The sequence below is a fragment of the Saccopteryx bilineata genome, chromosome 4 (genome assembly GCF_036850765.1).
Source record: "Saccopteryx bilineata isolate mSacBil1 chromosome 4, mSacBil1_pri_phased_curated, whole genome shotgun sequence".
NCBI classification, from domain to species: Eukaryota; Metazoa; Chordata; class Mammalia; order Chiroptera; family Emballonuridae; genus Saccopteryx; species Saccopteryx bilineata.
The window spans coordinates 88,077,945-88,103,886 of NC_089493.1; the positions used below are offsets into that span (position 1 = coordinate 88,077,945).

The following is a 25,942-nucleotide window of genomic DNA, read 5'->3' on the forward strand; positions in this document are numbered from 1 at the left end:
CAGAAAGCCCAAAAACAGTCCTAAACGTAGCATAGAGGAATAATTATTCCAGAAGCTTGCAGTAAAATTAACAACTTAGAAAAAAAAACAACCTGTCCTAGATCTCTGTCTCAGGCTATGAACCAAAGTTCATTTTTGATATGAAATAGAAGGAAGAAGAAAAGAAAGAGATAGAAAGAAATCATTTAAGAAATTTGAAGACATAGATGATCTTTGAATATAGGAAGACTTCCTGAGCCAAAAGAAAAGTTATACAATAAAATGAGACTAGATATGACACATAAACATTTAAAACTTATGTATCCCAGAAATATCAAGCAAATGATAAAGCGGAAAAATATTTTCAGTGTTCTAAAATATTAATTTTTATCTAAAGATATTCAGTATAAAATAACTTTGGAGATTTATTAACGTGCACGAAAACTTTAAAAAGGCATATACCTTTATATTTAGCAATTCCACCAAGAGGAATTTATCCTAATTAAAGATGGAAACATTAACAAAAATACTTACAGCATTATTGCTTCCACTCTTATATTACTTATATTAACTGAAAATTTTTCTATAGATATTCTATTGTTAAAATGTCGCATAAGTCATCATAAAACATAGTCCAAGTTTCCCAGTAGCTTCCCTGAGCCCTGCCCGTCAGACCTAGGGCTGTAAACACTTCCATGATGGACCCAAGCACTGCTGCATCCCTCACTGCTTCCCTAAACCCTGCCACCCACACCTTTGTAAATACTAATAAGTGCTCATCAAATCACCCAATTGGAGTTTTATCTGATTCCTAACAAGATGCTGCTTGATACAGTAATATATGCAATTAAAAGAAAATAAGATAACCAATGTCACCCCAATAAATTCAATTTAAAAAAAAAAGAAAGAAAAAATAATGTTAAGGGCATTTATACTTCACAAAAGGAAAAAAGTAACCTAAGGTGGTTAAATTTTTTTCCATTCAAGTTTGAGATAAAAAATTTAACCCTGTGTTAACTCTGTGATTCAATGATTCTATGATACACAGAGCATCCTATGCTTTCTAGCTTCTTGTTTTTAAAGACTTTGAGCAAGTTACTAACCCTTATATAACCTCAGCACATACAGGTCAGAACACTGGTTATCTATGTCTCATGAGATAAATTGGTTTTGTGACAAATTTAAAGGTAGACAGTTTTCTCAGGTTCGTTTCATACTGTATATCAGTACAAATAACTGTGATACAGTACAGAATTCCTGTGAACTTTGCTGTGACTGGTCTTTTTTTAGCATTGAGTGTCACAAGCTAATCAAGTTCACCGCACCCAGATATTTCTGGTCTGCTCCACAGGAAAGTGGCAAGGGTTCACCATGTGTTAATTAATCATTTAAGAATGTGAACAGTCCACTACAAAATTTCTTCTGAAAAAGTAAAACCATCCCACAAGCTTGTTTCAATAGCAAGTTCCTGTACCCAGAGAAGAAAAGACAATTCTGAGAAGAACATGGGGTCTGTCACTCAGATGGTCTCTAACGCAACTCCAAGGAAAAGGGGGAAAATTCTCTTTCCACTCCAAATTGCTGTGAGGCATTCCAAACACAAGGCAGAACTGCACTGACAATAATGTAGAGATCACAGCACAAGGGATGGTAGAAAGGAATTCTTCTTTGAGCAGAGTCATTCAGGCACAACAGCGAGTTCACACTGGGGCCCTCACTGGGTAGTGGAGGTCAACTCCGGCACTGTAGCAGTCCCTTCAGTGACAGCTCTGGTGGTTCTGGTCCTTCTCTCAACTGGCACTTCACCAAGGCCCCAAGAGCTCACAGACTGGCAGCAGACCTGCCCTCGATGGTGGGCACAATGTCATCAAAATGTCATCAGAGGCTCTAGTGGGAGCCAAAGGCTTTAGCTGCCAAGGCAGTTACTGTGTCGGCAGCTACCTACTGGTGAAGCTGATGGCTTTGGGAATAGCCAAAAAGAGCATCCTTGGCAGTGGGCACCAGCAACAGTGGCTAGCTACCCCCATATGGCTAACAGGATTCAAGAAGCAGTAATTTAAGGGGACAGCTTCTCTGATATCTGCTCTCTTTTTCTTTTTATCCATGAACAAAAGTAAGTTTACAGTATTAGGTGATATCTTAAGCCCTCAGGAAAATAAAAAGATCACTGAATGATAAACTCTGAATAGAGGGAAATCCAAGCAGTGGTGAGTCCAAAGTGGCTAAGGGCAGCATGAGGACAGTGAGAGATTCACAATGAAAACATCATCTCTTTTCCATCTCTGCCAAGAACTAGACTCAGAAGTGAACAGCTCAGAATTGCTATCACACAACTAAAATATGAATCCTTGAGTCTTGACCTCCTGTTTCACTGATCTAATGAATACACCCTAGAAAAAAATTAAAGCACTGAAGGTATAAAGCATAAAAAAGACTTCAAATACTGTGAAATATTTTGGATCTAATTTTTCTGTCTCTGTGATTCCTACAGAGTGGCAAATTCTATGCTTTCCTAAGGGCAGGAAAAATCAATGAAAACATCACAGAATATGTTGTTATAAACCAAATGCTTATAAGACTCCAGTTTTCTTAACAACAGAGTTTAAGACCATAGCAAGGAAAATGTTCACCTCCAGATCAGCAGGAACTGTCAAGGCAACCATATCCTAGTATTGAGTAATGGGTAAACAGCAAGTGTCCCTCAGGCATGGGGCATCTTCTTCCTCTGATACCCCCCAAAGTGTATCCACAGAGGAATGAACACCTTCAAAGCTCTCAAGAAAATGAGCATTGTAAAACTGCCACTCATGAGAAGGGCTGGAACCCAGATGCCTTCTCCAAATAGCCACCCTCTCTCTGTCACACATTGTCATGTGCCATCAGAGCCCATTTAAAAGAACTACCATTATTTGCCCTTTCCTCCTCCTTTTTCCCATCTCACCCAAAACTTCAAAAATCTCTTAAGAATACATTTCATTATAGTTTTTTTTTTAAAGGGACTGGAAAAGCCACAGACAAGGTAAATTATGATGCTCCTCTCAGCTTCCAAAAAGGGAAAAGGACAGACGTGAAGACTAAGAAATCTCTGGAAAAGAATAACTATCCCCCAAAATATCACTGACATTTATCTCCTCCTCTACTCAGTAAGTGCTAGTTATAAGGAAGACTGCCCTGATGCACTGGTTGGGATGAGACTAGATCCCCAATATAAACTAAGAATAAGAACTCACATGATTCTGGGTTTTCATTAAAGGCAAACTTCAATACTTTTCATTGTTCAAACTATGCCTGATCATGAGAAAAATAATTTGATATGAGGTTCAATATTGAAAAATGAAATGTAGGCAAGGCTGGAACAGCTATATTGATATTCACTAAGGATATGATAGTTCATTCTGTAAATCAAACACTGTAGGAAAAAAATGCTATGAAGTAGCCGACATCTTAGGGCAGTTAGAAGTTTGCAGTTGTGCGGATGGAGGCTAAAAGCAATCAGGTTGTATGAGATTCATCTGCGTTCTCAATCACTGAAGCAACGTTATGATACTGTAGAAAATCTATACGTTACTAAATCACCTAAATTGTGATTCACTTATGTCCATCAATAAATAGAACTGAAACCAGCTATAACTAGGTAGCCTAACCTTCATAAACACACATACCTACGACAACCAGCAATATATAAACCTGAATAGGTAATCTTCAAATATCAGGATGATGGAGGTTTCATTAGGGACATATACAGACACACACATATACAACTAAGACATACTATCCTCTCCTTCTTCATTCCTTTTTAAAGTGCCATTAAATCCTTTCACTCACGGAGTAAAAATATCTAGATACCCACTCCATTTAAATATATTCAAGCAAAGCTCCTGGGAAGGTTTCCAGAGAGTTAGGTTCCTTTAAAAACGGCCATGCATTAAATAAAGCTTTGTCTAACAAAGTGAAAGAGTAACTGATATGGTATCTGTACATTCACTCTGCACAGGGTTCCTGCAGCTCAAAAGCATTACTCAAAGACAAACACGAAATCAGATTACAGCTCCGGAGAATCATACTCTGCCTCTCCCAGCAACCCTGCCAGCTCACACATTATATGAGGGCCAACCACCTGCTTCCTGAGGAATTTGCGATCTACCTTCTCATTAGTTCCCCAAAGGGTCTCCTACATTACACACATGCCCCGCTTCATTCATTCCACTGCATTCACCTTTCATCTCTAAGAGATTCATTAATGATAAGCATGCAAGGGTTCAATTTAAAGGGACAACCGAAAAGAAAAGCCTTCAGCATTACATTTTATAACAAAACAAAAACTCAAATTCTGAGAGTCTCCTGAATTAGAACTGAAAGCCATCGCAGCAAGAGATCCATTCCTGGGGATCTGGCCTGCTTCCACGTTACCTGCTTCAGTGTACTTCAGTCCCACTTTTTCTTCTGTGTCCTTTGTCTTGGGGGGTGGCCAGACAGCTTGGAGTCTGCCAGGAGTTCTATCATCCTGCTCGGTGGGGCTGTGGTCAGGCTGTTTAAAAAGTGGGCAAAAAAAAAAAAATGCAATAAGTTAAATGAAGTATGGCCAAAGCCAATGATTCTCCCCAAACATGCTAACTCTAACTTTAAAATTAATACAATTAATAATGGCCAGTTGTACATGGTGTTCAATGATTCTTTCCCAGAAATATAAAGTGTCCGTGGGAGGAAAGGTTAAAAATAACTCAAGACCATGAATATGTAGTTAATGTACAGCATGATAATATAGACAATAATACTGTATTTTGAATTTGAAAGTTATTAAGAAAGTATATTTTAAATGTTCTTAAAACAAGAAAAGAAATCGGTAACTGTATGGGGAAAGAAGGTAAAGACCTTACTGTGGTAATAGTTTTCAAATAGATACAGATGGCCAGTCATGTTGTACACCTGAAATTAATACAATGCTGTATGTTGCTAATCCTTCAATAAAAACACCCTTATGGCTTAGAATTGCACAACTCTTGATAGATGACTTTTATCATGTAACTAAAAAATTACAAAGATACTCTGAGCTGAAGATATCGATGCAAATGTACTACAATCAGGAACCTTTACATGAGTTTTTACAAGTGTATTCCAAACGACTCTAGGGGTATTATTTATGATATAATGACTACTTTTGCATTTTCCATGAACATTAGCTGAAGGGCAAGATACACTTCTGTAAGCACTCCACATTGCTATTTCAATTCTCTTTTTCTCTACTCTTAAAAAAATAAGTGTAATGGCCTTCACTCACAGTCAAGCTATTTTTATCAGTTGATTTTTATAACACTGTGATTGTTATAATGTGTTTAGTTTTCAACTATAACCTAAGATAATTCTTCCAAAGAATTTTGAATTTTTATCATTTTAACTGATCAAATATATGAGAAAATAATTATATTCTGAAATAATACAAATCAAGAAATTCTACTTGTTGTCCTTATGAACATTTGAGATCTGCTGAATAGGTAGTCTTTATAAATCACAGAATAAATTTTTCTTTGAACAGCAGTTTTCATTAACTAGGTAATTACCATCAGCTAACTTCATTTCATCTTCACAGCCACCATATAAGATGAGGGTTGTTATTTTTTTTTTCCTCAAGGGGAGACTGAGGCTCGGAGATGATAAAGGTCACCCAGACAGTAAATGGCACCATGAGGATTAACATGCAGGTCTCATTTAGAAATCCAGTGCTCTATCAGGATGCCTTGTAACCAACCTGGAACACTTCAATTACACATCACAAACAAGTATTCCGCCACACGGCAGACGCTCAAAGGGAAACGCTTCCCACCGAGGTGTATACTTAAGCGTTGAGGAAACCGTGGCTGTGCTCCCATACTGCATCACATCCTCACGCAGCTCAGTTTCTACAAGAACACTGACTACTAATGCTTAAACTCGGGGTGACAGGTTCCCATTCCTGCCAGCACATGTTTATAACTATCTATCTTATAACAACCCATAAAAATGTAAGGAAGAAGACACTTCTGTCCACCTCCTTATGAGGACAAGTTCAGTATGATCATCTTTCACCTAAAAAAGGTCACTGACAATAGGTGACGAGGATTCACTTTGATAGGAAACCTAAAAGGAAATATGGCAGCATCCCATTTTATGACAAAACGTAAAACCCAATTCTACATACGCTTTTGGAATCAGAGGGGCCGTCCGCTGGCCTCGACTTGGACCGTTCAAACACAGCTCTTAGGGACTCCTTCTCGTGCCTCATCTTGCGCTTGAGAGCTTCCAGCTCCGAGATGTCAGCCGTGGTCCCCTTTTTGGGGGGACGGATGAATAAGGCTTTAAAGGCCTCCAGGGCAGTTTCCGGGGGCTTCGGCTTGACCTCTCCGCCGTGGTTTGGGGCTTGCCGGGGGCCGCTCTGGCTTTCCTGGTCAGCGCTGCAGCCCATCTCTTCTCCCCTGGGCGTCTCAGGGTCTTCTGCCTTCAGGTCGGCTCTGGGCATGTCAATGCTGAGCAGCTGGGAGAGCTGCTCCAGGAGAGTGGGAGTGGCCTTCAGATCACTGCTCTTCTCCCCCGTCCGCTGTGCCTGTGGCCCTGCCTGCGCTAAGGACTTCTGAACAGGCTGGGTCAATTTGAGCAAAGCCAGGTCCCCATCCCTCGGCTTAATTTCAGTGATGGTCTCCCCGCCCTCGGCCGGAGCCCCCTTCTTCAGCACACGGAGCCCACTAAAGAAAGCTGGAAGCTGGAATGCCTTCTCTCCAGGGCCCTCTTTTTTAGAAGAGGTGTTCTCTGGTACACCAACACTCAAGTTCTGATCTGTTGCCGCAGGTAGAACTTGGAAACCTTCTTCTCCAGCTTGTCCTTGGCTGGGATTGTGCTCTGTCTGAAGACAGCCATCGCCAGGTCCCGGCTGGCTGCAGAACTCAGGTGGGACCCCGGGAGGAGCTTCTGCTCCGAGTTCTGCATCAGCCCTTTCCCTGGTGGCGCCCTTCCCCCCACCGTCCCCTGCCTTTTCTTCGGGCTCCTCAGATGGCTTAGATAAAACAACACCAGGGGACTTTGGGCCATTGGTGTTGCTTCCCTCTTCTGGCTCCTGGCCACCATCATCAGAGTCAGAGTCACTGGTGGTGTTCACGAGGGTCCCATGGACCAAAATGGCATCATCGCCGCCCGTACTCAAAGCAGGGAGCGGCAGAAGCTCTGGACCAGGGAGAGGAATCCCTGTCTCCGCTTTCCTCTGACTTCCCTCTGACTCTGTCTCTGTCCCCACCCTTGCGGTCTTCCCATCGTTTCCGAGGTCAAGTGGAACTTGAGCCTCTGCCTCCTGCTGATTCGAGCCACTGCTGGGATCATCCACTACACTGTGGAATGCTTTCAGCACCACATCCTCCTCTTCCGGCTTCAGAGAGTCCAATTTACTCGTAAACCCAAACAGGGATTTCATAGAGAACTTGCTCAGGATCGACTGAGCCACTTCAGGTCCAGTTTCAGATCTGCCTGGTTCTGAAACATCACTGCCATTCACAGAGTTACCAAAGTCCTCCATGTCTCAACGGCAATGCCCTGGATGGAAGTTCTGACTTCAGTTACCTTCCCCTGCTCTCAGTTTATCCACTCCATCAGCTCTTCACTTTCAGGACAGAGAGCAACAGGACCCGGCAGCCAGACTCCTCAGCCGCGGGGCCGGCACACTTGGTCTCTTTCAGCTCCACTTCTGTGCGCTCCTTCCGGTTTGTGCGACGACGGTGAGCCCAGGGCAACTTGACAAAGTCCGTGGAGCTCTGTGCCCAGAAGTGGCCGAGGCTGTGCACCTTACTACACACGGACTGGGGAGGCTGCTCCTCTGGGATTTCCGTATTTATGCCCGTGGACAAAAGGCTTTTTGTCGTAAGGAGAGCCAGCCTGCCCCAGTCATCCCAGCCCAGGACTGCAGCACAGCTCCGCCCCAGTGCCTGTCTTTCTCCTGCTGGCTTTCAACTTCCTCATTGGTGAGCAAGTGAGGTTTCCGAAAGTGCTGAGCCCGCAGCGGATCCTGACAGCCCTCCACCCACCCAGAGCAGCCCAAGAAATTCAAAAGTGAATCAGCAGAAAATGACTGAAATACTTCTCACAGGCTCTCCTCTGCCATCTGAATGATGGTCAGAAGCTGTGTCATCCAGGCCAAAAACAACTATCAGGGCACACAGATCAACAGTCACTCACAAAACCCAATGCAAAGAAAGAAACGATCATCTCAAAATCCCTGGAACTTGAAAGCAGTTAATTTACTGCCCTTGAAGCTTTTTCTTTTTTTTTTTTTTAAGTGCTTTCTTCCGTTTCCCTGCAGGTTTCATCTGGAATGCAGATTTTAGTTGCCGGGCCAGGGAAGGAAAACCAACAGGACTGGTTTCAAATTACTGCTGTTTTAGCTCTGCCCTGGAGTCTCAGGGTTCTACAAACAGGTACTTAGACCAGCACGCCCAGTGCGCCCAGTGTCCACCAGACAGGGTGGCAGAGTAAACAGCCCCAGCCCGGCAGGAATGATTACCCTCCGCCCTCCCTGCCAACCTTGGGCTTCTGCTCAGCAGCTCTGACTTCCTGGCTTCCCTTGGAACCCTGGCGGCCAAAGGGCACCTCTCTCTGCTTCAGTGATCAACCACCTAAATGAAACCTGGCATGGTGCAAGGGAACACACAACCTGCCTTGTTAGGCAGAGCAATTCATCAAAGGTCCCTGCGGAGGCACGTTTCCCTAAGGGACAAAACATCTGAAAGGTCCCTATCAGCCATGTCTCTATCACAGACCCAATTTGCCTAAAACAAAAACAGGACAGACAAAACAGCCACCCAACATCAGTACCATGTAGTTCCCAATACTCTGATGATATGCTGGGAACCTGGCAACTGAGGTCGTGGAAAAACTGCAGCCCTGTTTCCCAGCTGCATAGTTGTCTCTTGGGACAGCTTCCTGGCGTACCTGAAGGTCTCAGTGTTTCTCTTTCAAATCCTGTCCAGTCAGCAGGCACTTAGCAAGAACCTGGGATAAACCAGGCACTAGGCTGGCTCGGGAGAGTCAAACTGGCTTAATAGTCATCATGGTTCAGTAGTAATCACCTGCTTGCTCTCTCAGAGCAACACTGCAAGATTGAGCCCAAGTGTTAAATGCAAACAGAAATTTACTCTGCAAAACACAAGTTGTCAACACAACGGTGGCCTTCTCCTGTGGCAGAGAATGGCTGTGGGTCCCATACTGATAACTTGTATCATGTTCCAGTAAATGTTAATACTGAGAAATTCTGATTGCAGTAACACATTTCTAGCAATGTGTTCCAAAGGAACCCTCTCACAAAAAGGGCACATATTATATATTCAAGACCAGTGGGAAAGTTCTTAAAACAGTAATTCCTAATCCCTGATTTGACCTTGTGTCCAAATGGATACTTTCCTGCTTGTTACTGATTCTTTTATATTTTGAGATTATTAACTAGGGCCCACAAAATCAAAAAAGACCACCACATATGCAGAAATATTTCTTGCTGCCATTTAAGTCTCAGAATGAGCTTCCTGACTAGAAAAAATGTGCGTTAATAAAATGAGATTTCTGCTTCTTCAGGGCTGAGGGGAAAAAATTTATCACATCAGCTCATAAAATCAGTCTTCTTTTAAAAATAATTTATTTTTATGTATTGATTTGAGAGAGAAAGAGAGATAGGGAGTGAGAGAGAGAAACATCTGCTTATTTATGCATTCATTGGTTGATCTTGTATGTGTCTATCAAACCCACAACGTTGTCGTATCAGGACAATGCTCTAACTAACTGAGCTACCCAGCCAGGGCTCAAGATCAGTTTTCTAAAGAATTCCCTAAACCAGGGGTCAGGGACCTATGGCTTGTGAGGCAGATGTGGCTCTTTTTTTTTTTTTTTTTTTTTTTGTATTTTTCTGAAGTTGGAAACGGGGAGGCAGTCAGACAGACTCCCGCATGCGCCCGACCGGGATCCACCCGGCATGCCCACCAGGGGGTGATGCTCTGCCCATCTGGGGCGTTGCTCTGTTGCAACCAGAGCCATTCTAGCGCCTGAGGCAGAGGCCACAGCTCCTGGGCCAACTTTGCTCTAATGGAGCCTTGGCTGCAGGAGGGGAAGAGAGAGACAGAGAGGAAGGAGAGGGGGAGGAGTGGAGAAGCAGATGGGCGCTTCTCCTGTGTGCCCTGGCTGGGAATTGAACCCGGGACTCCTGCACGCCAGGCCGACACTCTACCACTGAGCCAACTGGCCAGGGCCAGATGTGGCTCTTTTAATGGCTGCATCTGGCTCACAGACAAATTGCTAATAAAAAAGATAATAACATTAAAAATATAAAACATTCTCATGTATTACAATTCATTCATTTCCTACCACTCATGTTCATGGTGGCAGGTGGCTGGAGCCAATCACTGCTGTCCTCTGGGACAACACCAAATTTTTATTAGATAATGCATAATGTACATGGGTCGTTGTATGGCTCTCACGGAATTACATTTTAAAATATGTGGCGTTCATGGCTCTCTCAGCCAACAAGGTTCCCGACCTCTGACCTAGACCATCCACTGTATGACTATGGGAGGAGACATGCCACATATTAGTTTTCTTTTATGACAAAGACTTTGTCTTCTCACACATAACTATATAATTACTGATTTCCAGAATACATTTCAAGAACCCTCAACAGATTTGGGCAAAATGGGACCTAAACTGGAAAGGCTTATTGGCCCTTCGACACTAGAGCGTGGAGCAGAATTATAAAGTTTCAGAATCCTCTCAGTACCCATGACTCCCATACATCATGGAAAGTGGGGCAAATCTTGGGTCCCTGGGGATGATTGGATTCTAGCCCCTCAAGGTAGATTAACTTACTATTTGGTTCACTTTAAAAGTGAAGCAACTGTGGCTAAGAGAATACAACCGCCCCAGCTGCACAGCTGATGAGTGGAGAATAGTAATAATATCTAACATTTACTAGGTGTTTACTATGTGCCAAGCACTGTTCTATGACCGTGAGGTTGGTATTATTCTCTTTTTCCTATTTGGGAGAACAGTGAGATAAAGGAGTTTTCTCATGTTTGCAGCATTGGGGAGGGGCAAAATCAGAACCTGAATCCAGGCAGTCAGGCTCCAGAATCCACTCAACCATGCTTCTAAAACCTTGACTTCTGCCAAAATAGGATGTCACACACCCGAGTCATGAGGGGTGAGGGCGCCAGCCTACATGGTTGACGGTCTCAGTAGGAAGTGCAATGTACCTCTGAGATGACAGACTTTACAAAAAACTCAGTGAGAATGGCCATTCTTTTCCCTTGTTATAAGTTCGGGAAAAAAATTAGAGGGGCTGCCTAGAAAAATCAAGCAAAACTTCCTAGCTGGCTTTTCTATTGGTCATAATCAAGATATAGAACACTCTGGACTCAAACACACCAAGAGGCTCTCCAACTTGCCCATTGTAATGTTGGTGGCCAAGGCCAGGCAGGTTCACACTGGATTCGGGCAGATGGTAAAGAAACCAGGGAGCCAGAAAGCATTGGGCCATTCCTGTTTAATAAACTCTCGCAAACGGTGAACCAGCAAACGGGCAGGGGAAAACTGCTTCTCATGGCAGCAGGCAAATGAACAGTATAAATGACCCCTCACAGTGGCGGGCGGGCAATCCACAATCTGCCCTGAGGGCAAGCACCCGTAGCCTTACACAGACTATACACACGTGGCACTGCCACGTGCTCATGCACTAATCAGGTGAAGTGCAAGCGAGCAAGCCAAACAGCTGTTTTCCCAACACATATGCATCCTTCATTCATGAGGCATGATTCAATCACAAAGATGCACTCACCCAACAATCATTAACACTAATTATGTACAAAGCTCCACCATATAACGATGAAGCAACTCTAGTCCTCCACCTTCATGCAATGTACAGCTTAATAGAGGGAATCACCAAGAAAGAGGTGACTCTTCATAGTTTGTGGTGAAGTACTTCACACCCCAGGCCCAGTCTGAATAGCAATCAGTGCACTTAAAAAAATGTGAATGGAAGCAAGCAGTGACCACCTAAATATGAGGATGAGTAAGAAAGAGCTGCACAATAGTTCAAATAGATCTTTGAGTACTGGTTCTCTTTCAGGCCCCTGGCTCTGAAAAATAGTATTCTTTCTGGTCATTTAGGCCGGGAATTGAAAAATGTTTGATTGTAATGTTCAAATAAACAACCTGGAAATTTGATCTTAATTGGTTTGAAAATGATTCCATTTAATGCTATAATATTTGAAGAGGAAATATAATCACTTCTCTTAGATGTTACTTATCTCACTGTCTTATTCTGTTATAAATATTTATTAAGCAGCTACTACTCAAAACTAGGGACAGCCAAGACTGTCACCTATAAGACCTCACCTGATTTTCTTCTGTTCTAACCTCAAGACTTCATTAAGTTCTCTAATAGCTACACTTGAGCAGGTCAAATAAAAATGATCTACTTTAGACAACTAAGTTAAAACAGGCATGATAAATAATTAGGTAGCATTTGACCCACATGATGTTCTTTCTAATTATTTGTTAAAAAAAAAATCTGTACCCAGCTACTTGCAATGGGACATAATACCTATTTGTGTGAACTTACTTCCTGGGAACTTTCATGTTTCTCCCATCGATCTCACTATCCTCTCAGACTGAGGCTGCACTCAACTGTACCTCATGTCAGTAAGAACATCAGTCCAACCAAAATGTACCTGGTAAGATAAACCAAAAAAAAGTGACTGCAACCAAAAAAGGCACATCGCCTTATAGGAGCAGTAGAACCTATCTCCACTCAACTATACCTCGTGTCAGTAAGAACATCAGTCCAACCAAAATGTACCTGGTAAGATAAACCAAAAAAAAGTGACTGCAACCAAAAAAGGCACATCGCCTTATAGGAGCAGTAGAACCTATCTCCTTGGCTCTCACAAGATAAATCAGCATGAAAAACTTAAATAAAAAATCAATTTGCAGGAATTGAAAACTGCTGAAAAGGAAAACTTTCTAGAGTCACTTCCCCACATCATTCAGCTTAGATAATTCCTTCCCACATTCTCATAAAACCCTAGAAAAGCAAGGGAAAAGTAAAGCACGCAAGATTACATTTCACTGAGTTCGGTTACTTAATTCTCATGTTTCTCTTTACCTATTTTATTTCAAGTTTCGGGCCTGATTTGAATGACTTACTGCTTCCAGCTTCCCAAAGTGGATCAACTAGGTTCATGTGATGATTGCTTGAGGGTAAGAGTGTAGAAACTATTTCTGTGAAAGAAAAAGAGTTTAGAGCAGCAGACTGGGAAAAGCGAGCAAACTATGAACAAAGATATGAGTGGGGTAATGCGTGGAGATGGGTCCTCCGGGTTCAGAAAGTATGGTTTAACTCATCAAATGAAGTTGAGAACTGAGGAAACTATGACATCACAAATACTCCAAAAGACATTTATTAAATGAATGAGGTGCCATATGGAAGGAGGGTAGAGGAATGGGACTTCAGAAGTGTTAGAAATCAGCTCGACCTTTTTATTTTAAAGAGGAAGGCATCTGAAGTCAAGAGAAGCTAAAGAACTGGCACCAGTTCACACGGCTCAAGTGTGGCAGCAAGATCGAAACAAGTGTCCTGACCCCCGTCCACCCCACATCACACACACCCCGACGGCCTTGGCACACGATCTCACCTTCTTCCTCACCAGCATCCTTATGATCACTCTCCACATGTTCAAAATGGGATCAGAGGTCAAATGAAAGACAAAGCCAGCAACCTTCTTAGGCTTCCCTTTCTATTTCAGTTTGGTAGCACTTCCTGCCTTCCCAGTGGCGCTTCCCCCTGCCAACTAACACGGCCTCTCTGGGACAGCCTATCAGAAACTGGCAACTGTTTTTACTAATTGGTTAAAACAGAAAATAGGTTGCACTTGCCTATTGCAAAGACAAGTTTCAGTGATTAAGGCATTTTTCTATGGAGCAATATCAAGGATTCCATGGAAAAACATTGAATGGAGGTAAACTAGAAGACTCCCAAAGGGAAGAGGAGAGGCTGTGGTGAAGCTGGAAGAAAGAAGAGAGCAGTGCGTGTGTAATCTTTCTCAATCAAGGAACAAGGGCAGTTTGCAGAGTTAAGAACCTGTCCCTGGGTCCTGGGCTTACATCCTATTCTGCTCCTTCAAGAGCTTGACCTTAGGCAAATATAGAAGCTTCCTGTGCCTCAGTTTCCTCACCGGGAAACTGGGAATAAGAAAAGTATTGATTTCATGGATTATTAAGAGCATTAAATAACCAAATATCTCTTTGATATTCTCATCACTGACTGGCACATAGTAAGTACTACAATGGGTATGACATGTTTTGATAGGAAAGAAACAACTTTAGTAGAGGCACCAACCAGCATCCAACATAATTTTTTTTAAAACTCTGTCAATATGAAACAGGTCTTTACTGATGAACTGACAGCCAGAGCCGGAAGGCGCCCCTCCCCTACATGCGCACTTGGGCAGAGGGCCATTGGATCTGAACAGGATTGTTACAGAAAGGCTACTAAGCGTGCCTCCCCACGCGCATGTGTGGCTGCAGTAAATGGAGGTCCAAACAATTCTTTGAAGGGATCCCTCGGGGTGTTTCAGGGCCAGTGCTCTCTGGATTGGTTTTTTCCATCTGTGTCACCTGAAGAGAGTAATGAGCTTGAAGTTTCCCCAGGTCATCCCTGTGCAGGGTGACAGAGTTCACTCTGTTCTTCATTACTTTTCCTGTGCTCCAAGATGATTTTTAAACCAACTCAATACTTCAGGAAAAAAATCCATGGATTTGAATTCTCTCAAGAAAATCCTTTCCTTAAAAGCCTACTGATAGACACTGATGGTGATACTGCAAGTGTAGTCCCTTAGCAGAGTTATGCCAGTGACAAAAATAATGTAAGAGAGAAAAGGAAAGACTGGGATTTGTGAAGCTGGAGGGGAAGGAAAAAAAAAGGAAGCATTCTTTAAGGTACAAAATTTCCTGGGACATATTTCTGATGGGTTTTGGCTCTGCCAAATTAATAATATTGATGGCCCACATATGTATATAATCACTACTGCAGCCATGGAGTCCCTGAAGAAAGCATTTCTTTGTGGCTAACGTTGGTCATGATAAAAGTTTTATATGAAGATCTGGAATCTAATAAACCATCCACTCCTATTGCTGCCCATATGCTTTTGTTTTCCATCATAAAGCTAGACAGCCATTGACTGTGCTATGACTGGGTATCTTTTTTTTTCCTTCTTTATTTTTTTCCTTCCCTTAACTTTTTAAAGAAAAAGTTATCTTGAGAATATTAACTGAATCACCAAAGATCCAGTATATCCAGTATCATTTTACATTATTATTATTATTATTTTTACACGAGACACAGAGAGAGACAGAGAGAGGGACAGATAGGGACAGACAGGAAGGGAGAGAGATGAGAAGCATCAATTCTTTGTTGCAGCACCTTAGTTGTTCAGATTGCTTTCTCATCTGTTTCTCAACTGAGGAGCTCCAGCTGAGTCAGTGACCCCTTGCTCAAGCCAGTGACCTTGGACTCAAGCCAGTGACCATGAAGTCATGTCTATGATCCCATGCTCAGCCCAGAGACCCTGTGCTCAAGCTGGTGAGCACACGTTCAACCTGGCAACCTCAGGATCTTGAAGCTGAGTCCTCTGTATCCCAGGATGACCCTCTATCCACTGTGCCACTCCTTGGTCAGGCTACACTATTTTTTAAAGGAGGCAACAGAAAAATTAAAGAAGATGAGGATTTACCTAAAACAAAGTGAAGGCAGAGAAGAAAAACATGCACAATGGATAGAGGGAGAGACTTTCATTTTTTTAAGTGTCATTCTTGTCCCAAGTCAATACCATTTTAGATTCTTTATATAGTTTTCTTGTACTTTAATCCCCCTTACCCCCATAAGTCTAGGAAAAAGGTATTACTGACCTCATTTTATAGATTAGGACTGTTCAGTACAAGCTTCCGCAGTAGTGGAAGTGTTCTATATCTATGTCATCCAATACTAGCCACAGCTGGCCTCTGAGCAGTGAAAATGTGGCTAGTGTGACTGAGGGACTGAATTTTTAATTTTACTTAATTTGAACTAATACTGTAGCCACATATAGCTAAGTGACTATTGTTTGGACACTGCTGGAGATGTTAATATTGAGGTCCAAAGAAACTGAGCCAAAACTAAGATTAAACAACCAATGTGTGGCAAAGCCAGAATTTGGGATGGATCAATCTGATTCTAAATGTTCACTCTTTTCATTACAATTAAGTCAAAGAACTTAATTGTATTTTGTACAATTCTCTTTTGTATTTTGTAACAGTTCTCTTTCACCTGAAAACATCCAAACGGGGCTGAATAAATCACCTGGTTACCAGGATAAAATGGCAGCTGAAGTTAGAAGGAATTTCCAGAGAACAGAAAGGACACAACAATTGTGAGCTCCGGTTTGATCTGTAATGATTCCTTGAAGTTAATACATGATTTAGCCACTCTTTTTTTGTATTTTTCTGAAGCTAGAAACGGGGAGGCAGTCAGACAGACTCCCACACACGCCCGACCGGATCCACCCAGCATGCCCACCAGGGGCGATGCTCTGCCCATCTTGGGGCATCGCTCTGCCACAATCAGAGCCGCTCTAGCGCCTGAGGCAGAGGCCACAGAGCCATCCTCAGCGCCCGGGCAAACTTTGCTCCAATGGAGCCTTGGCTGTGGGAGGGGAAGAGAAAGACAGAGAGGAAGGAGAAGGGGAGGGGTGGAGAAGCAGATGGGCGCCTCTCCTGTGTGCCCTGGCCAGGAATTGAACCAGGGACTCCTACACACCAGGCCGACGCTCTACCACTGAGCCAACCGGCCAGGGCCTGATTTAGCCATTTTAAGAGAACAAAAAATATGGAAACAAATGTAAATGCATCAAAATTACAAAGAAGAAAGACATGTACACAGGCAATCAACACATAGTCCCGTGGGATCAATGCCAAGAGAGGGAAGTACAATGTGCCACAGGCATGGCAAGAATAAAATGTGTGCTTCCTGGGGAGACTATTAACTTGACACTTAAATTTATGCAGTGAGGGATAGAGAGAAATCGATTTTAAACAATTTTAAAAATAATAATATAATAAATACTGGTACACCTATTATATCACTTAAAAAATAAATCACTATAGTGGGTAGGGAATGGGTCCAGGTGGCCAAAAGGTACAAACCAGGGGTGGGATTCAGCCAGTTTGCACCAGTTCAGCAGAACCGATACCTAATTTTTTGTTGAGTTCAGCGAACTGGTTGTTGAAATGGCACTTGTAATCAGGGTTTTCTCTAAGGTGGGTGCCTGGACAGCTGCCCAATGTAGAAATCACAATTTTATATTGCTTACTCTTTTTTAACGTTCATCCGTGCAACACCATATTCTAAGCACCCTTAGTAATGTTCATTCCGTCCATAGGTGAAGAAAATTTCAGGTGAGGACCCCAATCAAGAAGCAATATGGCCTGACCAAGCGGTGGCGCAGTGGATAGAGTGTTGGACTGGGATGCGGAAGGACCCAGGTTCGAGACCCCGAGGTTGCCAGCTTGAGCGCGGGCTCATCTGGCTTGAGCAAGAAGTTCACCAGCTTGGACCCAGGGTTGCTGGCTCCAGCAAGGGGTTGCTCAGTCTGCTGAAGGCCCGCAGCCAAGGCACGTGTGAGAAAGCAATCAATGAACAACTAAGAAGTCACAACGCGCAATGAAAAACTAATGATTGATGCTTCTCATCTGTCTCCATTCCTGTCTGTCTGTCCCTGTCTATCCCTCTGACTCCCTCTCTGTCTCTGTAAAAAAAATAAATAAATAAAAATTAAAAAAAAAAAAAAAAAGAAGCAATATGGCCTGACCAGACGGTGGTGTAGTGGATGGAGCATAGGACTGGGATGCGGAGGACCCAGGTTCGAGACCCCGAGGTCTCCAGCTTGAGTGTCGGCTCATCTGGTTTGAGCAAAGCTCACCAGCTTGGACCCAAGGTCACTGGCTTGAGAAAGGGGTTACTCGCTCTGCTGTAGCCCCACGGTCAAGGCACATATGAGAAAGCAATCAATGAACAACTAAGGTGTCACAAGGAAAAACTGATGATTGATGCTTCTCATCTCTCTCCCTTCCTGTCTGTCTGTCTGTCCCTGTCTATCCCTCTCTCTGAATCTCTCTCTGTCTCTGTAAAAAAAAAAAAAAAGAAGAAGCAATATGGAAGTATCTTAAATAACAGTTTTATTATTTTTGTCAGGTATTATTTAATATATTTTCATTAATATTTTAAAACTCTAGTTTTAAAATGTTATAATCTATTTTTGTGTACCTCTTTTATTGTTCTTATTTAAGTATTAAATGCATGAAATAATAAACTACCTTTTTGTATATTGTTTTCTTATACTTAAAACAGTCATAAGGGCAGAGAACCAGTTGTTAAATTATTTGAATCCCACCACTGGTACAAACTTTCAGGTAGAAGATAAATAAATCCTAGGGATATCACAGACAGCATAGTGACTATAGTTTACAATACTGTACTGTGTATTTAGAACTGCTAAGACAAAAGATCGTAAAAGTTTTCATTCCAGGAAAAAAAATTTTAACTATGTGTTTGATGGATGTTCCCTAAACTTACTGTGGTAATCATTTCACAATGTATACAAATATCAGATCATTATGTTGTACACCTTAAACTCATACAATAATATATGTCAATTATATCACAATAAAACTAGAAAAAAAAAAGCAAACCTCAAAAACAGAACAAAACAAAAATTACAAAACAGAAATTCTGATCCTATTCATGAACACAGTCGACAGAAGGCAGAAAAACGTAAAGGAGGAAGCACGAGGTAGATTTGTGTTCCGTGAGAGACACTACTTACTAGTCCTGCACTAACTGTGCTACTTACTAGTCCTGCACTAACTGTGCTACTTAGGTCAGTTCCTGAACTTTGATAAGCCAGTGTCTGCATGTATAAAATGGGAAAAATATTTAACTTATAAGTATTGTCCTAAGAATTAAATGTGTTAACAGTGCTAAAGTAGTGTTTGCTTGATCCACCACAGACACCCAGTAAAGAGTGGACATCATTATTACAGAGTGTGGGAGGAGGAGTGACATTTCCATCGTTTCAAAATAGTATATTCACTATTGCCTCCTTCTAGTACATTATTTTAATTTGGTATCCAAACAAAACAGTATATAGAGTACTGCTGTCATTTTGAACACTTCAAAAAGTATCATGATATATTCTGAAGAAATGTTTTAATAGTTCCTAGAATCAAAGTCATTTATTTTCTATAGCTAGAAAGGGAAGTTTGTATCATTAATACACAGAATATTTATGTAGAAGCTGCAGTTTTTAACCAGATTTAGAAAAAATAATAATAAATCAAATGGCTTAATTAAAGCCCACAAAAAAATCAAAATAAAAAAAGCTCGCAAAACAATGGGGCCATAAAAACTGGAACCTTATGTTAACATAGAAATGTTCTCAAGCATTCTCTAAGACAAGTCTACTACATTTCAAATTCTAAATGGGGCATGTGGGGTTATAATTCTAACCACAAATTACCATTTTTATCCTGGAGGGAGAAGAAAGTGCTTTTCAGAAATACACACATGGAACACAAATGATACGTGCAGAAAGCGGCCAGAGTTTAAAGAGCCCATGCAGCTCACAGCATGCTAAGTCAAATGACTGCGCACCGAGCTGCAGTTCTCAAAACAAGGAGGGAGACTGAACAATGGAACCTATCCAAAGGGGGCTAAAATGCAGTTATTTGACTTTTAGAGAAACCAAATAAGATACTTCAGCTGCAATATTCCCATTTATTTAAATAAAACTCCTGGGTAAATCTCTCAACATTGTCATAAAACCCAGTTCTAGTCTATGTTCTCTCAGGATCTGAAAGCATACATAGCACCAAGCTGTCTCGATGTGTACTCCCAAGGCCAAATTTTCCATGAGCAGCTATTATATTTTATGATTAGACAAAGAGAAAATCAAGACAATAAGCCTTATCAGGATCAAAGAAAAGCAAACTTCACAGTTTCATTAACCATTAAGGTGGTTTAATGATTAAACCGAATCAACTGTTCCTTTTGTCTTACAAAGAAATTGGAAATGTTGCTCGATTTGTCCTTATCATGTAGTATATAGAAAGGAGAAAGGACAGGTAGATGTTAAGGGAAATAAGGGAAATGGCATAATTGAACTTTTATAATGGGCATATTATAAGGATTTCTCCTTAATGAAATGGGTTAGCAACCTTCTACACCAATTTCAACATTGGTTCTAATTTGAGATAACTGGGTTCAATCTCATGGGGTTTAGAAGTAAAATCAAACTACCTTTATTCAACTGTTTTACAGTGACTTAAAGTGATGAAGAGTTTATAAGGTAAAAAAGACAATTTTCCAATTCAATCAATAATTCATCACTTCCAACTGTTTTCTTTCCCTGAATCATTTCTTTATCATTTATCATACAGCCAACAGACACATGATCGCTGTCTCTCTCTCTCTCTGTCTTTCTCACCCTCTCTTTCACACATACATTTACTCACACACAGGTACTCACAGATACAAAATAACACACTCCTTCAGAATATAAGCTACTTTGATATTGCTGAATTCACTTGCAAGTACAAGCCTGATTGTCAGGAATATTCTAATGTTTTGGACAAGTCGATCTGTGCCTTTAGCTTTAGGTGGCAGGCTCTGTGGAAACGAGACGGAGGTGGCCCTTCCATGTACTGCAGAGGCACATCAGAGAGCACTGCGGATGGCTGTCAATCTAATTTATGCTGTGCAGTTTGACACTGAAGGAAGGTGGAAGGACTGAAATCTCCTCACACTCCAATCCGTGTATCTGCATTAATTTTAAAGACCCAGGATCTCTGAAATGCATGTTGAGACACCTAGTGTTCCACAGTAGCAGTTGCAGAATCTTCACTGGATTGAGGTCTGTGGGGTGATTTGGCTGTGGTTCTAGTTATCCAGGTCTGAGCCTGGTTCTCAATCCTTCTCACTGATTAAGGGAGCTAATTTATACCCATTAAATGGACTTTTTTGTTTCTTTTCTAAAAAATTGACTTTAGTGAATGAGAGGAAGGAAGAGACAGAGGAGAAAAAAATGGATTTGTTGTTTTACTGAACCTATCTCCTTACTTGTACAGTAGATAGAATGACACCACAAAGGAGGGTGGTGGCACTTAGGAAGTGATCAATACAGGGAAGTTCGTGTTACTGGGAGACACACTAAAAGGTTGGGTGTAGATTTGGTAATTTTATTGTTCCATTTATAAGATACAATTTCTTTCTTTTCTTTTTTTTTTTTTTTTTGTATTTTTCTGAAGCTAGAAACCGGGAGAGACAGTCAGACAGACTCCCGCATGCGCCCAACCAGGATCCACCCGGCACGCCCACCAGGGGGCGACGCTCTGCCCATCAGGGGGCGATGCTCTGCCGCGACCAGAGCCACTCTAGCGCCTGGGGCAGAGGCCAAGGAGCCATCCCCAGCGCCGGGGCCATCTTTGCTCCAATGGAGCCTTGGCTGCAGGAGGGGAAGAGAGAGACAGAGAGGAAGGAGAGGGGGAGGGGTGGAGAAGCAAATGGGCGCTTCTCCTGTGTGCCCTGGCCGGGAATCGAACCCCGGACTTCTACACGCCAGGCCGACACTCTACCACTGAGCCAACCGGCCAGGGCAAGATACAATTTCTTAGAACCTGATTCTATGTCCTCCCCATCCAATTAGGCCAACTCTGTAAAAAAAAGGTTAGGGCCCCACTGGTGAGAAGGTGATTGAGATTATTTGGAAATCAGAATCACTTGGAAGAGGTCAAAGTCAGTGTTTTACACTTGGTCTTATACCAAAGGCCAAGAAGCAACATCACAATTTGTGTTTTAAAGGCTGGCACACAAAATCCTACTTCTAGATAGCTAATCTAATCTAATCTAATCTAATCTAATCTAAATGACTGCTTACCTTTTCTGCTTTTCCTATTTTTTTTTCAATCTCAGGCCACACCTCGTTAGCGGTGTTTTTATCCCACCTACGCCCCTTATTTATAGAGATTTTGTCAACCATCCTCCATGGTGAGTATTCCTCTCAAACGGGACCTTCAGGAAATTTTACTTGTTATGAAAAGTTAGGCCCCATTTACTCTCCAGTCTGTCCATATTCACTTGCTTTTGACATGTCTGGTTCAAAGTACACTGGAAACTAAGGAGCATGGCTAATGGTAGCTCCTAGTTTGGTGAAATACAAGAAACTTCCCTTTCAGGCTAACTTCATAATGTTCATGCTCTACATGGGCACTCTGGAGTGACTGAGCACTTACCATACATAGATGCCAGCCTAGGGCAATGCATACACATGGTGCATTTGAATGCAGCCCAAAAAGTGATGTCTAGGGTTGCCAGATTTAGTAAATAAAATACAGGACAACCAGTTATATTTGAATATCAGAAAAACAACAGAATATTCTTCACTCTAAGTTCATCCTATGGAATATTTAGCAACCTTGGGACCTAAAGGTGGAACTGACTGAGCACTGGTTTAGTCTTTCACGGGTTTTGCAGATCACCCCAAATGGTCCATAGAATTCACTTGAGCAGGACTATAGGCTTATCACCTTCACAAAACCTCTCTGCGCGGTAGTCTGGCTGACAATCAACCAAGGGCACCAAGACTAGTACTGGTTGCTTAAATGTTGCAACACTGACAGGCTGGTAAACAGAATCTCTCTCGTGTCTATCCTACACCAGCTCACATCCTGCCATTCCCCAAGGAACCCCAGGACCTACTCACAGTTCAATAACTAAAAGATGAAAGCCACAACATGGATGGCTCTGGAGGGCATTCTGCTAAGTCAAATAAGTCAGACAGAGAAAGGCAAATACTGTATATTCTCACTTATATGTGGAGTCTTAAAAAACCAACAAACTGAACTCGTATAAACAGAATGGATGGGTTGTTGCCAGAGGTAGGGGTTGAGAGAGAAGGGAAATGGGTGAAGGCAATCAAAAGGTACAGACTTCCAGTTGTAAGATTAATAAGTTCTGGGGAGTTGATAATACTATACTACACAGTTAAAAGTTGCTAAGAGAGTAGATTTTCTAAGTTTTCATCACAAGAAAAATTGGTAACTGTGAGGTGATGGATGTTCACTAAACTTACTGTGGTGATCATTTTATAATACATACATATATACATCATTATGTTGTACACCTTAAACTTATATAGTGTTATATGTCAATTATACTTCAATAAAACTGAAGGAGGTGGGCTGCGCTGGAGAAGCAGAACAAAGTGATGTGTGCCTTCAAATAGAGTTAGGAGACGACAAATGTTGGTCTCGCTGTCAGAGATATGACATTGTTCCTCACACTAAGACAAAAATTCACATTGAGAATATTAAAATTTATTTGTTTCCTTTAAGTAAACTGATTTCTATTCCACATAAATATCAATGCTTGGGTTGATTCATGTTGCTGTAATAGAATCAGGAACTCTAATATTATAGCTAAAATGAACTTTGTTTCATCTGCTCCTGTGCCTCCCCATTCTGCCAAAACACATTTGATTAAAAAAACAAATCTGAGGCCCACAGAAGTTAGGCAGGTGCCCAGGTGTCACAGATAGTGGCTGAGCCAGGGCAGAAGTGAGGAAGATCTTCAACTCTTGGTCTAGAGCACAGGTGAGCCTGCACATCTGGTCCATGCATATGTCTTTTTTTTTTTTTTTTTCTTTTCTGAAGCTGGAAACGGGGAGAGACAGCCAGACAGACTCCCACATGCGCCCGACTGGGATCCACCCGGCACGCCCACCAGGGGGAGATACTCTGCCCCTCTGGGGTGTCACTCTGTTGCGACCAGAGCCACTCTAGCGCCTGGGGCAGAGGCCAAGGAGCCATCCCCAGCGCCCGGGCCATCTTTGTTCCAATGGAGCCTCAGCTGCGGGAGGGGAAGAGAGAGACAGAGAGGAAGGAGAGGGGGAAGGGTGGAGAAGCAGATGGGCGCTTCTCCTGTGTGCCCTGGCCAGGAATCGAACCCAGGACTTCTGCACGCCAGGCTGATGCTCTACCACTGAGCCAACCGGCCAGGGCCAGTATATGTCTTTTTTATCCATCCACTGCCTGTTTCTGAATCCCTGTGAGCTAAGAATGACCTTTACTTTTAAAAATGATGGTGGAAAAACAAATGAAAAGATGAATTATTTCTTGACATGTGAAAATTATGTGAAATTAAAATTTCTGTCTATGAACTTTTTTATTGGAACACAGGCACATTCATGTATGTATTCTCTATGGCTGCTTTTGTCATGAGAGTTAAGTAGTTGAAACATAAGGCATGGTTCCCCAAACCTAAAACAATCCCTTTCTGGCCCTTAAAAAAACCCTAAATAAAAGGCCTTAATAATAGCACCAGCCTTCATGCCAGTGGCCACTTTGATTTGTGGATGCCCAACTCCCGCTGATCATTAAACATTTTAGCTATCACCCCTGCACACTATCGGGTGGCGGCACATCCATACAAGAAGGCTGAAGAAAGTAATTTCTGACGGTGGCACTGCAAAACAGGGCAGTCCTTTCAAATGTTTACAGATGATCAAAATATCATAGGGTAATAAACACCTCCCTGACTTAGTGTTCAAAGTCCCCCAGGAGAAATGTCCTTGTAATCTGATGTGGTGATTATTAACAGGATGTAAACTTTTACTAAATCACTAGAACCCCTTCAAATGGAAAATCTCACTTAGAATATCAATATTTAAAATAAAAAGAGTCAAATGTTCATGGTCACTGACAACACTGCGGGAGACTGCTGGGGAAGGGGGAGGGGCAGTGACGGAGGGGATGGGGGGATAAAGGGTGATGGGTGAAGACTTGACTTCCTGTGGCGAACACACAAACAACGCAGTGTACAGAGGATGTGTTGTGGAACTGTGCACCTGAAACCTGTATAATGTTGTTAACCAGTGACACCTCAATACATTCAATAAAAAGGAAAAAAAGAGTTAGATGTTACTGAGGAGAAAGGGCTTAGAGGTGAGGAGCCTTAGGGTCCAAAGTGTAAAATAAGCAAATATAGAAAATAATCTAAAGATATTATCCTATTTTTTTAAATTAATTTTAATGGGGTAACATTGATAAATCAGGGTACATATGTTCAGAGAAAACATCTCTAGGTTATTTTGACATTTGATTATGCTGCATTCCCATCACCCAAAGTCCAACTGTCTTCCGTCACCTCTTAACTGGTTTTCTTTGTGCCCCTCCCCACCCCCAACCCCTCCCTCTCCTCACCCCATAACCCCTACACTCTTGTCCATGTCTCTGAGTCTCATTTTTAAAAATTATAATTACTAGAAGACTAAGAAACATGTTTACTTTATTATATATTCATATGAATATGTTATTTACATATTTCATACATTATAATATGTAAATATTATATTTATGTTTTATATATGCATACATATATATGTCATTAAAGGCTGGTTCAGGAAATAGACCTTACTTATGCAATGATACGTAGCAAAAGCCTAAAAAGACTAGGAGGAGAGAGAGCATAGGTAAAATTATATGTGTGAGAGCGCTATTTACTACAAATTTAGTATATTATCCCAAAATTGGAAACAATCTCAACATCCAATAACAGAAAATAATTAAATAAATTTTGGGATACAATGCAGCTGGGCAGTGCATTCATTTAAGATACTGCCACAGGCCCTGGCCGGTTGGCTCAGCGGTAGAGCGTAGGCCTGGCGTGCGGGGGACCCGGGGTTTGATTCCTGGCCAGGGCACATGGGAGAAGTGCCCATTTGCTTCTCCACTCCTCCATCCCCTCCTTCCTCTCTGTCTCTCTCTTCCCCTCCCGCAGCCAAGGCTCCATTGGAGCAAAGATGGCCCGGGCGCTGGGGATGGC

General features: G+C 42.0%; 1 protein-coding gene across 4 annotated transcripts in view; it reads right to left on the reverse strand.

Moving 5' to 3' along the window:
• FMN1 (formin 1) overlaps window positions 1-25,942 on the reverse strand; it is a 458,403-nt gene that overhangs the window by 309,045 nt on the left and 123,416 nt on the right. For 2 of the 4 annotated variants that reach the window (XM_066277221.1, XM_066277222.1), the window contains one exon: window positions 4,390-4,507. The exons of 1 other annotated variant lie outside the window; for it this stretch is intronic. In XM_066277221.1, coding sequence (XP_066133318.1) covers window positions 4,390-4,507 — 118 coding nt within the window. Of the gene's footprint in view, window positions 1-4,389; window positions 4,508-6,154; window positions 8,568-25,942 lie in introns of those variants that run through there. One more of the 4 variants, XM_066277224.1, reaches the window with a different exon arrangement.